General features: G+C 35.0%; 2 protein-coding genes across 7 annotated transcripts in view; one reads left to right on the top strand and one right to left on the bottom strand.

The window, feature by feature from the left end:
- The window catches only part of LOC136043009 (probable endonuclease 4), an 87798-nt gene that overhangs the window by 20424 nt on the left and 51296 nt on the right, over nucleotides 1–16078 (bottom strand). The window lies entirely within an intron of this gene.
- Nucleotides 5360–16078, top strand: part of LOC136043037 (protein bric-a-brac 2-like) — a 150836-nt gene continuing 140117 nt past the window's right edge. Inside the window, exon 1 of the mRNA XM_065727943.1 lies at nucleotides 5360–5794. Within this exon, the coding sequence (XP_065584015.1) occupies nucleotides 5714–5794 (81 nt within the window). The 5' untranslated portion in view covers nucleotides 5360–5713. The remainder of the gene's footprint in view (nucleotides 5795–16078) is intronic.

Below are 16078 nucleotides of genomic sequence, written 5' to 3'. Positions count from 1 at the left end.
GCCAAAAAATACCTTGTAGCTAAAAGTGTTTAATATGCGTCATAACTTGTCTGAAAAAATTCGCTAGACTAATCGAATGTCAGATACAAGCTTGGCATTACGAAAACATAGTTCCTTTACAAAGGGATTACAGACTATTTCTCATGGGTGCACATGATTTCTCCGGACAAGCCTTCAGATCTAAATTCTGGGTCTCCAAGGATGTATCTTTATGCCTTAAATCCATGTCTGTGCGCAAAAATTGTTGTGGAAAAACACGCTTCTTCGGACAAGGACGTTGGGAGGTAAATTCGAGAAAGATGGTAAAACACGCAAACTATAAGAACATATTCTAAATGGCACATAAGGTCCAAACAATTAAAACAAGAGTATATTAAGAAACGACTATATTTTTTAATAAGAGAGTAATAACAATACATATAAAATCTTAATTATGAAAAAGTAATTATAAACACCCGAATATTTCAGCTTCACATCCAGGAGCTTATTAGCGGGGGAAAAGGAAAAAGAAAGGAAAAACTAAAGAGTTAGCTTAAATATAAAAATCAAAACAGATACTATATATAAACACAATGAAAAGTGAAGAAGAAATTACGCGTTAAAAAAACAAAAAAAAAAAAAACTGTAAAAAGGTATTCTTTTTCACTCTGATTATATATCGTAAGAAACGAATATATTATTTTAATAAGAGAGTAATAATAATACACACAAAATCTTAATTTTGAAAAAGTAATTATAAACACCCGAATATTTCAGCTTCACATCCAGAAGCTGATTAGCGGGGGAAAAGGAGAAACAAAGGAAAAACTAAACAGTTAGCTTAAATATAAAACCAAAACAGATACTATATATAAACACAATAAAAAGTGAAGAAGAAATTACGCGTTAAAAAAACAAAAAAAAAACTGTAACAAGGTATTCTTTTTCACTCTGATTATATATCGTAAGAAACGAATATATTATTTTAATAAGAGAGTAATAATAATACACACAAAATCTTAATTTTGAAAAAGTAATTATAAACACCCGAATATTTCAGCTTCACATCCAGAAGCTGATTAGCGGGGGAAAAGGAGAAACAAAGGAAAAACTAAACAGTTAGCTTAAATATAAAACCAAAACAGATACTATATATAAACACAATAAAAAGTGAAGAAGAAATTACGCGTTAAAAAAACAAAAAAAAACTGTAAAAAGGTATTCTTTTTCACTCTGATTATATATCATAACTGGTCATTTTGTTTATATTTAAGCTAAATGATCCAAGAGAATCATGAGGACAAGGAGTTGTTTGCCTCTGAGACGTCCAAATGTACAAATATACAGCAAGGGAGCAGCTGGGCCCCCGAAACTGGTGCTCTTTCAAGTAAACATTATCAACTCGCCTTTTAATGGGTGTTACGAACGACATTATTGAAATATCCTGAATATCTGAAAATAACACCCAGTGGGTTCAAGAAAAAAAAAAGTCCGATGGAAATCGGTTTATTTTCAAGCAAAACTTGCAATACATTTTTGTAAAACAGAATGTTGGAGAAGTATACTGTTTTTACAGCAAAAAAAAAAACAACAAAATAGTACTTGAGAGCCCAAAAAATTAAGCTTGAGGTCTGAGTCGAGGAGAGGAGAATTAAGTAAAAAATGCTAATTCAAATCATACACGTGTAAATACGCAGTCCAAGGAGAATCCTATGGATTTGGAGCACTTTTCGTCCAAAATTTAAGCCCCATCTCGGGCTATATGATTCCAATTACTGTACGGAGTAAGGAAGCCTTCTGGCTCTCCTTAAATTTCATCAAAAACTAATTCTGGATCCTCCGGATTCCAAAAGCATTTAACGTGGCCTTTACGGACAACACAGCACGACTAGGCCTTTGTGCCCCTCCGACCTCATCATGAATTAGAATTTTAACAATAAGAACTTTAAGCTTCAGGAAAACACGATTCGGGGAATCACAACTACTCATAGCAGACAAACCTGAATAAATTTAATCATCCCTGAGATACTCAAATTGTGTACAAAAATTAATGAAATAAATTAAAAAAAGGATAATATAATTTTCTCTAAATTAATTTCCAATCGTAGCCCTTGAAAAATGCATATCTTATTTGCTTTTGTTCTTTTTTAAGTAGCGCTGCCTCATCAGTAAAGAGCCATAAGCCCTCAATTTATTTTGTTTTCCGACCACTTCGCATGGATGATGCCGGGGGACTTTGGAGGGACTCAAACACATCCTATTGGAAATTGAGACCTCTAGTGCCCTTTCAAGAGTCAAAAGTGATTGGACCGTAATCAAGCCCTCTTCCCTGTCGTGGTTTGCTGACCACCCAACCCCACCCTCTCATCCCGGAAAACATCCTATCAAAATTTTTAAAAAGCCATTTTTCTCCAGATAGTCAAAAATTTCAATAAATATGCCTTGGAGGATGATATGACCACCACAGTCCATGGGACAGGAGTCATAAACAATACAAATTACCGAATGTTTAAACATAGATTTTATAACGTAAAGGGGGACTTCATTCGTGTTAGTTGTACGATTGACTCGAAACTTTCAGAATTTTCGTTTTCTGGAGTAATGCAACCAAACATTTTGTTATGTGAGTATGTGTGGATGGGGTAGTGGGGGGGGGGGGGTGAATGACCATAAATATTTGTCCTGATCAGTTCAAAATTTGAAGCCGTAAGTCCTTGGATCCAGAGACACTAGTATACAAAAAAATCCAGGGCACGGCAGTCAAAGAAATGGGGCCCGAAATAAAAGAGCCAAGAATATTTTTTCCTCATCGGCTTCAATTTATATCCTTAAATCTCATGGCTAAGGGGCATTTATGCATAAGAAAAAGAAAAATATCATTTCCCCCTAAAAAAAAGGCCCGACAAAGACCCAGAAACTTTTTCTTCCTGCCACTTCTCATGGAAGGGTGGCCACAGAAACCTAGGAAGGGTCTCACTCAATTGAAAGTTAAAGTTCCAAAGTCTTTTCTAAGAGTCGAAAGTGATTTGAGGGCAACCAGCCTCCCTCCCTTTTCTGCTCCCCCCCCCCTTGCAAGTCCAATAATATTGGATCCAAATTTTGAGATAATCATTTTGTCCAGGAGCGTTACAATGCCTAAGAAGCATACCTCCGGGGTCAATACAACCTCACAGCCCCAAGAACAATGGCCCTAAATACATGGGCCGTTTCACATGGGCATAATCTGGAAATAACTCGAGTATCTTAGCAAAGCGAAAGAGGCTATGTGTATAGGAGTCTTCAAAATATCTGTAATGTCTCAGGGAATTGCTTGGAAAAAAAAGTTGGAACTCTCAAGCAGCATTGATAGAGACTCACATTCTGACTTAGGGAGGGAAGAAGGATGCATGAAAAGACACTATGTGCATTTAGTTCATCGAAATAGCATATATTTACCACATCAGGGAGTGTCTCTGGGGGATTAGGCTTAAACCTCCAGGTATTATTGGGGAAAGGAAAGAAGAAAGAAGAGAAAGGAGGAGGGTGAGCAAGGGAACTTCATTTCTTATGCTGGGAAGGGAAAAAAGTTAAAAAATATTTATCTCTGATCCATCAGAAACGCTTTTGCACTAAAGCTCTTATGGGACTTAGAATTTATGCACAGTTAAGCAGCAAGAAAAATCAAAAGACTCTATGTAGTGCCAGGTTGACGATATCTGTTCACAATATCTTGTGAACAGCTCGGGGCATCAAGTTCAAGCTTTTAGAAAGGGTTGAGGGAGAGAGCAAGTAGACCTTCAATTTTGACTTCGTGAGAGGACAGAGTTAAATCAAAAGACGCTGGATGCATCCAGGTCATTGATATACCACGTCTTCCATATCCTAGGAACGGCTTGGGGGTGTAAAGTTGAAACTTTGAAGTACAGCAGGGGAAGGATGGGTTCTGTCGGGGGAGGGGGGAAGGAGTTAGACAGTATTTGTCTCTGAAACCACGTAATGTTTTATGAAATGAAGTTTACATTTTCAGGTACTACTAGGAGAAGGCCGGAGGTACCTTAAATCTTGTGCTTGGGGAGGGGGAAGAGGTTAGATAATTTTTGTCTCTAATCTACAAAACTGTTTTACATTTAACATCCTCAGGGGTTCTATAATCTATTCAAGTTGATTAGCAAGGTAAATCAAAAGACACTATGTTGCCAGGTTATCAAAATGGTGTATTTGCAAAACCTCGCGAACAGCTTGAGGTGTGTTACCACGAACTGTTTGTTGGTTCTATTATGTGATAATCGTAATAACTTTTACAAACTTTTTTTTTTATTTTTTTCGGTTTAAGAAATAAAATATTGGATTACAATTTAAATTTCTAGTAAAGTTTCTCGATAATCTGTTTACCAAAAAATTGGGATGCATGGAGATGAGGATCTTCAATTTTTTGGACTGGAAACTGTTCCAAGATTTTCGGCACTCCTTAAGAAAAAAGCTATGCTGTGGGCACCTTTAATAATAGATATATCTTATTCCGCATTTTATAAACATATCTTCATTTTTTTTTTTTTTTTTTTTTTTTTTTTTTTTTTTTTTTTTTTTTTTTTTTTTTTTTTTTTTTTTTAGTAACGCATACGTAGGTCATTTGCAAATAGATACGGGTTTTGTGGTCTTTAAACAAAACTATATTTAGTTCGTTTCACAGAATACTTATTCCCCCTTACTACCTTAACAACGAGAGTCATATTTGTTCAAGATACGATATGCCATTGTTTTATTGTAAAATGGTTTTTTTTTTATCGAATTGCATAGGTTCTGCATAACTACACCTATTTCAGAATCTTCTCTAAAACAACTGAGAAAGAAAAAAGGTTACCACTTAATATTGTGGAACCCACTATCTTACCAGCTAAAAGGCATTGCAAAAACGAAAACCCGCATGTATAAAACTCCACAAAAAAAAGAAGCAAAACGTCAGTTAGAAAGGCGTAACAAGACCATGCAGACAAGTACCCAGAAATTTATTTCGGAAGGAGGGGGGGCAAATTCACAGAAAGCAAAAGAATTATATAAAAATAGGTTAAACTAAGAATCAATTGTAAAAACTTCGATATTTTTCAAAGGGGGAGAGGTCAACCCTGAGGCCCCTCCCCAAGAAGCGTACGTGCATATGAGCCATCCTATATATCTTCTAACAAATAACAGGAACTTATGGAATTGGGACTCTTTTTTTAAGGGCTGTTGTATAATCAAATTAATCAATCTACGCCTACTACCTTAATTTTAGGCGATACGCCTTCGCATTAAAAGAAAAAAAAAATAATAAAAACAACTCTACGCTCTTAAACACAGACCACGAATTCGTCGAAAACTGTCATTGCGTTACAACCGTAGCTTTTTATATTATCAGTTTTTCTTTAGCAGAGAAAATACATTCCAGCTGTAGGCAACCTTAACAATAAAAAAACAAGTAATAGAGAAAATCTAGACAGAAAATTAACGCATTTTTCTAATCTCACGCACGGAACTCGCCGCAAACAAAACAAAAAAAAAAAAACGATATGCAAAAGTAGTCTCTCTTCAGAGCAAATGCCAAAATCCAATCTGCGTTGCGAACATATAGGCATAGCCGGAAAAATTAAGAAACATACAAGTGTCTGATACGGTTGTGATTAGATGGGCATAAAGAGCTATTTTAAAAAACTGCTATTATAGTGACGATTTGTTTACATTTTAGAAATGGTTGTGTAGTTGTTCAGATGTTTTCGAGATGAATTTATCAGTGAACGGAAATCGTTTAAATGGTGGATATAACCAAATTGGATATTCAAATTCTCCCCTTATTGTTCCGGTAAGTTTAATCTATTTATGTCAAGCACTGACAATGCCACAAAACTATACCTAGGGACAACAGTTTAAAAACACCAGAGGGATATAAAGTAAGTGTTTTGAATATGGGCGCACGCAAGACGATTACTCGAGACGTATTCTCCCCCAAAGACCCGAACTGCAAGCAGCTTCAGTCGATGCCCACCAGGGCTCCTCAAATGAAATCCCGGTAAATGTATGACAGTTCATATTATTGATTTACCAATAAAGTGACCATACCACCCGATGCCTTTTTTTATGCTCTTTACGAGTATAATAATCGCTTCTATTGCAAATTCAAATTTAAGCATTTTTTGACATAATCGAACCCAACCTAACCTAAACTAACCTTATTATAAATAATTTTGGCACTGAGAAAATGTAGCATTATTTTGTTGAAAACGACCAAGAAAACGGCGCTGAGAAAATGTAGTATTATTTTGTTGGAAAACGACCGATTACTCATACTTTAATTGAAAATTCGTCATTTTTAAGAGCTCAAAAAGTGCTTAAATTTGAATTTGCAATAGAAGCGATTATTATATTAGTAAGGAGCATAAAAAAAGGCATCGAGTGGTATGTTCACTTTATGGATTAGTCAATAACATGAACTGTCATACATTTACCAAAATCCCTATAGGCATTCACTTATTCGATATTAGTTTTCAACTATATTTTATTTCTATCTTTTAATTGCATCTTTTTCTCATTAATTACATATTAAATTATTTATCTACTTGTTTTAATATCTATATTTTAGTTATTTTGCATAAGTATATTGTTTCTTTTATACCCCTCCCCCTTGCATACACGATTCATAGCCTATTTTGTATCGCTGACATTAGACCCTCCGACCCTTATTATTAAACCCTCAGCCATAACATATCTAGGGCAGGTATGTATTTTCCGATCTTTTGCATGTATTTACAAATAGAGCAAGTTGGAATAGAAATTAATTACTTGCAATGCTTGCACCCTCTTGGGCACTGCAAACGCAACCTACAAAAGCACCACACTGCATAAAAGAACGTAAAAGAACGTAAAATGATTACTTGAGTGTTCCCTGTTCGGCACAGAACAGTTCATGTACTTGATCGAAAAGATTCAAGTTCGAAAATTAATGTTTATTTGTTGACTAGCAGCAAAGTAGAAGAAAAATTCGATTAGATTTATGAATAAACTAACTTAATGAGCAATTAAATTCAGTAAAGGAGAATTTTGTTAAAATAGATCAACTATAAAGTACCAAGACAAATAAAATAAATGAAAAAAAGAAAACAGAATCATAGAAAAAAAAACTAAAGTCTAAAAACAAACGAAAAGTGCATCAAAGTTGCATTCAACGATCAGATAGTTGTGGCACCCAGAAAAGTCTTCAGTTAATTACAAGTGAAATCAAGAGGGTGCTGACTTCTAATCACCTGGTGTAAATCTCGGAACGCCACGTGTGCTGCACAGTTTCGCCATGACTGGCGCAGTCCCCAAACGCTTGGCACAGATCCGCCGCGCTTGGTACGCGCCACCCGGCATACACAATTTCTGAGCAAGGACGACCACTCGAGTAAAATTTTAGCGTAAAGAGTGGAGACTGGGGGTGACGGCACTTTTCATACACAGGAATATATATGTTTATTTAACTTACAACGTTGTTCTTTACTCTCATTTGGAAAACAGTTGTTTTTTTCTTAATTCAATCTGATACAGCCTGAGCTATTTTTATCGCAAATTCAAAATAAGAATGGCTTGAAGTTTTCTGTATGTTTTCAACAATTGGCGTTTCAACATTTATCGGTAGACAGACTCACTGAGGGGATAAAGACCTGTTACCTCTGTCCCGCTCCCACCATGGGAAATATTTCCGGGCCCAGGTTTTCCACATAACTGACTTCTCAGGATTTATAGTTTTTTTTCGCAGCGGCAAATGCTCTTACTTTTATCATGCATTAATTAATATAAATATATACCATCATGCAACACGGAAAATCCGAGCAAATACTACGCAGCTTATAATGGAAGGACAATCTTGCATATCGTCGAATCAGCATATTTAGTGAGGATGTTCAAAATCAAAGCACAGCTTATAGTTTAAACCAATTGTTACGAAGGACGCACTTCTTAGGGAAAATGTATAGGATCACATACGTGCCACGTCAAAGAATTAGTCGCTCTTCTCTCAATATGTACGAAAAAATTGAATCTTCTCTAGAGATCCTTTGCCTCTTTTCCCAGACGGCTGCAAAACTGTTATTCACTTTAGTAGTTGTTAAAATAGGTTGTGTATTCTTAATTATGCACAAAGTCGATGAGGGGGTTCCATCTGTTTCGTAAGCAAGGGAGAGCCTTAGACAGCTCAATATTTCTTAAATAAGTTCAGAATCTTCTTATACGTTTCAAATTTTAGATTTTAAATCCCACCCTCATTCAGTCATTTTCAAGTAATAACATTACTAAATTTATGATTGAATTTCAGTACTCTAGTAGTCTTGACGGAAATTAATTTTAAAAAAGTTTCAGATGGAAGTAAAGAGCGAAGATGAAACTTAAAACGAACAAAAAGCGGTTTCTGCAACACACATATGCAATATTGGTTCAAATAAACTGACTCGTAATGCTTCCCTAAATTTTTTGAATTCTGAAAAATCAGCGCTTTACAGAAAACTGATCTTACTCGATGTTTTGAGAGAACTGAAATTGTAAACTAATATTTACTGATTTCATTCCCGGTAAAAGACTATTGAGAGCCCTATAAACTAATCTTTTATTTTCTGAAGGATACTTCAGGACTTTTTTGCTCCTAATTGTGTTTTGTTGCGTTGGATATCAAATAATATCCAGGCATGGGTAAGTCGGGTCTAGGCATCCCCCCTTGAAAATAACCTCCGCGGATGGTTTGTTTCCAATCACTTTTGACTTATAGAAAAAGGACTAGAACTCTCAATTTCTGATCGAACGAGTATCCTCCTAAGTTTCTACACAGTGAGGCGGAGGTGGGGATGAGGAAGGGACAGTCCCTCTCCTATATGGAGTAAGTTCTGCTCATTTTGGGACTTAATGTTTCTCTTTACTTTCATAATAATAGCGTAGATTAGAAATATTCCCAGAAATAAAGATAGATTAAATATCAATTTCACACTTTTCATACGTTTTAAGTCCCCCCCCCCAAAAAAAAGACAACCCCTCTAAAAAAGTCCTGAGCATGGCCCTAGGGATTATACATCAATTTCTACCTCCAATCTCCCCTTGTCTCTTTCTTAGAACTAATTCTGTATTTATCTGAAGGCTCAAGAGTTGGGATGTTATGGCATTAAACCCAACTCATACTTTTAGGTCAACCCCAAAATACTTTTAGGGTCTAGACAAATTTCACTGTCTTGGGTAAATTCCCAGTTGTTTTACAATTCCAAACATTTGCATAAAAGGGCTTTAAACCTCTACAACGGGGTTCTATGATTGTTTTGCAGTTAGGGAGGGAGGAAGATATCTCAAAGGATGTATTTTAATACCGAAACATCCCAACTCTCATTGAGCCTTCAGATAAATACAGAATTGTTTCTAAGGGAGAGACGAGAGGAGTGCGGAGGAAGAAATATATATATATATATATATATATATATATATATATATATATATATATATATATATATATATATATATATATATATATATATATTATATATAATCTCCATGGTCGTATCCAGGACTTTTGTTTAGGGTTTTTTTTCGGGGGAGGAGGGTTCAAACAACTTTAAAAGATAAAATGTGGAATTAATATTTAATCTCTCTTGATTTCAGGGAATATTTCTTGTCTACGCTGTTATTATGAAAGTAAAGAGTAACATTAAACCCCAAAATGAGCAGATTTGTTCCGCATAAGAAGGGGACTGTCCCTTCCTGAACCCCACCTCCACCTCATGGTCGCGGAAACTTCGGAGGGTGCTCATTCGATCAGAAAATGAGGGTTCAAGTCCTTTTTTATAAGTCAAAAGTGATTGGAGACCAACCAGCCGCGGGAAGGGTATTTTTCGGGAGGGGGAGTATTATCCACGGGGGAGGGGTATTTTCCAGGGGTAAACGCCGGCTGCCGATTAAGTCAGAGCTAATACAATTGTAAAACGTGTATCATGATCTGAACTGTTTTTTTACATTGGAGAATGAAAAATTTTACGGTCGTAATTTCTTTTAAGAAATCCGTGCTTTTTCTTAGGGACAAATACAGAGGTTTGGGGCTTGGGGCCCAGGCCCGAAAAATCCTAAATTTTTCGAAATTTTGGCCACCAAATTCAAATTAACATATAATCTTGCTTTTTATTATTGCCCCCTCCGTGATTTTTTTTTTCGTATCTACCTGTTTTCCACAACCCCCCCCCCCCAAAAAAAAAGAAACTGTGAAAACACGCCTGTGTATACTTTATAATATTTACATAAATTGAGATTCAAACATTGTCAGAATGACAACGCATTTTGAATTATCGAACTTTTTTTTTACTTCAAGGTTAATGTCAGTTGGATAATTTCTGCATAACGCTTCTCAACGGTTACATCAAACCCCAAAAAACTAAGTTATAACTGTAAAGATTTTCATTTGTTTGTTCTATTAATCTTCGGGATTTTATTCTATTCTTTTCGCAAGTATGGATTTTAAAAGCTTCCGTGAGCTTAAAGTTTAAAAAAAAAAATATGGTATATCAAAGGGCTACACTCAAGTTCCATGCCTACACCAAAGACACAGTGACACGAAAATTGGGCTAAAGGTATGCACGTAGAATTAGAACAGACTTTTCTTCAATGAGGCATTCTGGAGAGGTACTATGTAGATTTATAAGAGATAGTGAGTAGCCCCTCAGATTCCGTTTGTTTTCCCGTTTGTGCTCCACTTATTTTGTTTCTTTTTTTGCGACGTTGCATTTAATTATAATCTAATCAAACTTCAAGAAACAAATAAAGCTAGACAATACAAACACAATATTGTTTTTTGCATAGTTTTAAGTGATAAGGATAGAAATATATTTCACATGAAAAATTTGAATATATAAATCTCAGACAAATAGCTTGTGAGGTAGCAAGAATCTACTAATGAGTGACTCTAGTCCTATCGAATAGTTACAATAAAGATAATAAATTCAAGTTCATCTATGAATTAACTCCGTTTTTATAACTTTGCCATTTAGTTTTAAAGAAAGAGTAGGGAGTAAAGTCGACATTCTGGAGGCAAGGCTGCTGATTAAACAACAAATGTGTATATATACTATCTTTATAAAAGAGCAATACATGCATACATATTATGTATGCATGTATTTTTTCTCGAGAACGGCTCCATATTTTTTCGGGAAAATTGGTATCCTGATATATTCTGGCCTAAAAAAATGATCTAGATAGGTCAGAAGTTTGATAAAATTCGTTAAGAGCCTTAGATTTGGGAAAAAAAAGTTATGTGAATGACGTCATTTTTATATTGAATATATATTTATATTGAAGACATTAAATTGCTTAAAGAGCAAAAAATTGGTAATTGCAATAATATTTGTATATATTTTTTACCAAGGGATTACAACAATTCAAAAACCTTTGAAAAAAGTTGGAATTTTTTAAAAGTTAAGTTTAAGATCGCAAAAGTTATTATGTAAACTGTAAAAATTTTTACGGTGCCTGAGCAATAATTTTAATGTTTTAATTTAAACTAGAAAATACCTGAAAATTTTAAAATTAGTTTGTTTTTTGTCTGATAAAATCTACTCGCTACGTGATTAAATTTGCAGGTTTGAACGTAACCAGTTATATAACGTCAGAAGGAAGGCCCAAAAACCAAAAACTTGCGATTATTGCAGATGATGATTCTCTATTTTAATGTCAGTCGGAAGGCCCCAAAAACGAAAATTTGCAGTTAATACAAATGATGATTTTCTGTTTTGACAAAGGATTACAACAATTCAAAAACTTAAAAAAAGGAAACCAAAAGTTTGAAGCTTAGTACATATCGTTGTTAGAAATTGGACTAGCTTCAATAATCAAATACCAGTATGAAAAGACATTAAATGGCGGAAAGAGCAAAAAACTGGTAATCGCAAAAATATTTGTATATATTTTAACAAGGGATTACAACAATTCAAAAAGCTTAAAAAACAAAACCTTTTTGTCAGTTATATAATGTCAGTAGGAAGGCCATAAAAACGAAAATTTGCAATTAATACAAATAATGATTTTCTATTTTGATAAGGAATTACAACAATACAAATACCTTAAAAAAGAAAACCAAAAATTTGAAGCTTAGCACATATCAAACAGTTCGTGGTAACGAACTGTAGTAAGGAGCGACCCGGCTCAATAGTAACCAAAACTCTAAAAAATTGAATTTTGATATCAATAGCTACATCAAAAGAATCGCATTTTAATGCTGATTTTAAATATATAAGTTTCATCAAGTTTAGTCTTACCCATCAAAAGTTACGAGCCTGAGAAAATTTGCTTTATTTAGGAAAATAGGGGGAAACACCCCCTAAAAGTCGTAGGATCTTAACGAAAATGACACCATCAGATTCAGCGTATCAGAGAACCCTACTGTAGAAGTTTCAAGCTCCTATCTACAAAAATGTGGAATTTTGTATTTTTTGCCAGAAGACAAATCATGGGTGCGTGTTTATTTATTTATTTATTTATTTATTTTTTTTTTTTTTTTTTTTTTTTTCCAGGGGTCATCGTATCGACCAAGTGGTCCTAGAATGTCGCAAGAGGGCTCATTCTAACGGAAATGAAAAGTTCTAGTGCCCTTTTTAAGTGACCAAAAAATTGGAGGGCACCTAGGCCCCCTCCCACGCTCATTTTTTCTCCAAAGTCAACAGATCAAAATTGTGAGATAGCCATTTTGTTCCGCATAGTCAAAAACCATAATAACTATGTCTTTGGGAATGACTTACTCCCCCAAATCCCTGGGGGTGGGGCTGCAACTTACAAACTTCGACCAGTGTTTACATATAATAATGGTTATTGGGAAGTGTACAGTCGGTTTCAGGGGATTTTTTTTGGTTTTGGGGGTGGGGTTGAGGGGAGGGGGCTATGTGGGAGGATATTTCCATGGAGAAATGTGTCACGGGGGAACAGAAATTCAATGAAAAGGGCGCAGGATTTTCTAAAATTACTATAAAAAAACAATGAAAAAGTAAACATGGAAAATTTTTTTTCATTTGAAAGTAAAGAGTAGCATTGAAACTTAAAACGAACAGAGATTATTACGCATGTGAGGGGTTCTAAAAATACTTTAGCATAAAGAGCGAGGCATTTAGGAGGAGATAAATACCTCGCTCTTTATGCTATAGTATTTTTAGTAATTTCAACTATTCATTCTACGGCCTTTCTGATTCAGGGGTCATTCTTAAAGAATTGGGACAAAACTTGCGATTTAGTGTAAAGAACGAGGTATTAACGAGGGTACAAACCCTCTCATATACATAATAAAAATTAAAGAATACAAAAGTTTGTTACGTAAGATAATTCTTAAGTTACGTATATTTTTTACTAATAGAAAAATTCGTTAAAAATAAAAATTTATAGTTGCCTTTTTATGTAACCGAAAAATTGCATGGCAACTAGGCCTCCTTTCCCATCCCTTATTTCTCAAAATCGTCTGATCAAAACTAAGAGAAAGCCATTTAGCCAAAAAAGGAATTAATATGCAAATTTCATTTTAATAAGTTATGTGTGGAGAGCCAAAATCAAACATGCATTAATTCAAAAACGTTCAGAAATTACATAAAAAAAAATCTAGTTTTTTTTAACTGAAAGTAAGGAGCGACATTATAACTTAAAACGAACAGAAATTACTCCGTATATGAAATGGGTTGTCCCCTCCGCAATCCCTCGCTCTTTACGCTAAAGTTTGACTCTTTGCCACAATTCTGCTTTTTAATACAATTAAAAGCTTTAGCGTAAAGAGCGAGGGATTGCGGAGGGGACAACCCATTTCATATACGGAGTAATTTCTGTTCGTTTTAAGTTTTAATGTCGCTCCTTACTTTCAGTTAAAAAAAACTAGTTTTTTTTTATGTAATCGTTGTTAGAAATCAGACTAGCTTCAATAATCAAATATCTTTGAACAGACAGTGTATGAAAAAACATTAAATTGGGGAAAGAGCAAAAAAACTGGTACTTGCAAAAATATTTGTATATATTTTAACAGGGAGTTACAACAATTCAAAAACATTAAAAAGTAAAACCAAAAGCTTGAAGCTTAGTGGAAATCGTTGTTAGAAATTGGATTTGCTTTAATAATCAAATGACTTTGAAAAGGTCAAAAATATAAGCATTCTCTCAAAATAAAAAGTAGGTACAACAGGTTCTACAAAAGGGAAAATTCTCGTCAAAAGGGACTATAAACGAGAGTGTTCTACAGTTTCTTACCCATCGTATAAAAAACCTCTCTGGGCAACTCCACTTTTTGTTCAGTAGACCTGACTACAACCATGTCCTTTATGGTGACTAGATGAGCATTTTACTTTTCACTTCTTTTTCACACCCCGCATATACTACTTTTTGTTTACACGCAATAATTGACTTTCCCTGGAACCAGTTCAATATTTCAAATGTTCATGTTCCTTTTTCCAAGAATTCTAAAGATGAAGTTGAATCGATTCTTTTTTTTTTCTGTTTTCCTTCGTAGTACAAATTTGCAAAGACGTAGATGTCTAGCCAAAATCGACGCTCTCCGGAAACACCATAGAAACTATGTAAAAAGAGTTATATCCGAGTTCTAAGAAATTCATTTCTGGGAAACCATTGAGGAGCCTAGTTGGCACAAATACACGTGATACTATGACACAAAACATGTGCATAAATTAGCTACATTTCGCGTTCCCAGCAGGCGCAACTTACAGAAAAAGAAATACCTCTTTGTTTTTTGTTGTTTTTTCGTTTCTCCTTTCCAAGATAAGTAAGGCCTAAAATACGACGCGACATAACGGCTTCAAAGACAACGCAGCCACGACCCTCAGCTGGAATGGGAGACTTTTCCCTGGAGCAGACTTTTTCATGAAGTGCTTTTTCGACCCTAGTCTCGGTGCTTCTATAAGACTAATAGGGTTTCCCTAGAGTTGCACAAAAACTGTCGTAGAGCATTTTTTTTTTTGCCTAACTTGTCACATCCCCTGTGTGCAGACGAGACGATCATCAGCCTTTGTGGGATAATTAAAATCAGAGCGGTTCTTTATGTAAATGAACTGACCATAGTGCTGCCGTCGTTAACTCTGACCAGCTTCAATGAGGTTAGCAGCCCTGTTTGCAGAGCTTAGGCGTTGTAGTGTCACAAAACACCGCTCCAGTCGCTTTTGAAGTAACAAACCATCTTTGGTAAGGGCAACCACGAAATAATTGGAGGTTCCCTAACTTACGGCGCATTGTCGGCGCTGGAGAATCCTTGCTTGTCTCAAGGGTTAATCACCAGCACATCTGGTAATTATCGCAGGGCCATGATTTCAAGCATATCATAAACTTATTGATAGCACTTCGAATTTTGCTACAAAAAAATAAGGAAAATATGAAAGAATAAAGCGATACATGGAAAATTCAAGGAGTAGTTGGCTAATAATAGTTGGCCTATAGGCCAACTACCTTTAATTTTCGTGACATGGAGATTCAAATTTTCATGACATGCAATCTGGAATGTATGAATACCATGGGGGCCTGAAAGCTAGTGATATTTTGCGTCCTTTTAAATCCAAAATATTATATCGAATTAACTAGATAATGGATCCCAGAATTAGGATTATTACCCAAATTTGTGACCCAGGTAAGGAAAGAGGAAGAATTTTCAGACCTGTGCCCCCTTTTCTTCCGAAATCCGGTTAGTTTTCCGAGTATTCCTGTAATTTTCTACGTTTCCCATATAATTCATCATAATTTTTAGTTTTTGAAGTTATTAAACTCTCAACATTCAACATAACTAGGATATTTGTACACTTTCATACTTTTTGTTTATAACATGTGCACTTACAAACTAAATAAATATGTAAAATTTGCCAAAAAAAAAATTTAAGTCAAGTACGTAGACTATAAAGTGTCCTCTCCCTGAAATTTCATGATATTTACGATTTCTTATATTTTTGTTTACCATTTTTCAAATTTGCCGCTACCCAATGCCAGATTTGAGCTAACCATTTAATCCCCAAGATAATTTCTCGCGTACTTGCAAGCACAAGGACCTTGTGCTTGCAAGCCCTTGTGACACCTTGTGACAAGGTATTAAATTCCATACACACATAACAAAAAAAAAACATTTATG

Source organism: Artemia franciscana, chromosome 2 (genome assembly GCF_032884065.1).
Source record: "Artemia franciscana chromosome 2, ASM3288406v1, whole genome shotgun sequence".
Lineage (NCBI taxonomy): Eukaryota > Metazoa > Arthropoda > Branchiopoda > Anostraca > Artemiidae > Artemia > Artemia franciscana.
Note: the sequence above shows the minus strand (reverse complement) of the source record. Positions and strands in the feature narration are given on the sequence as shown.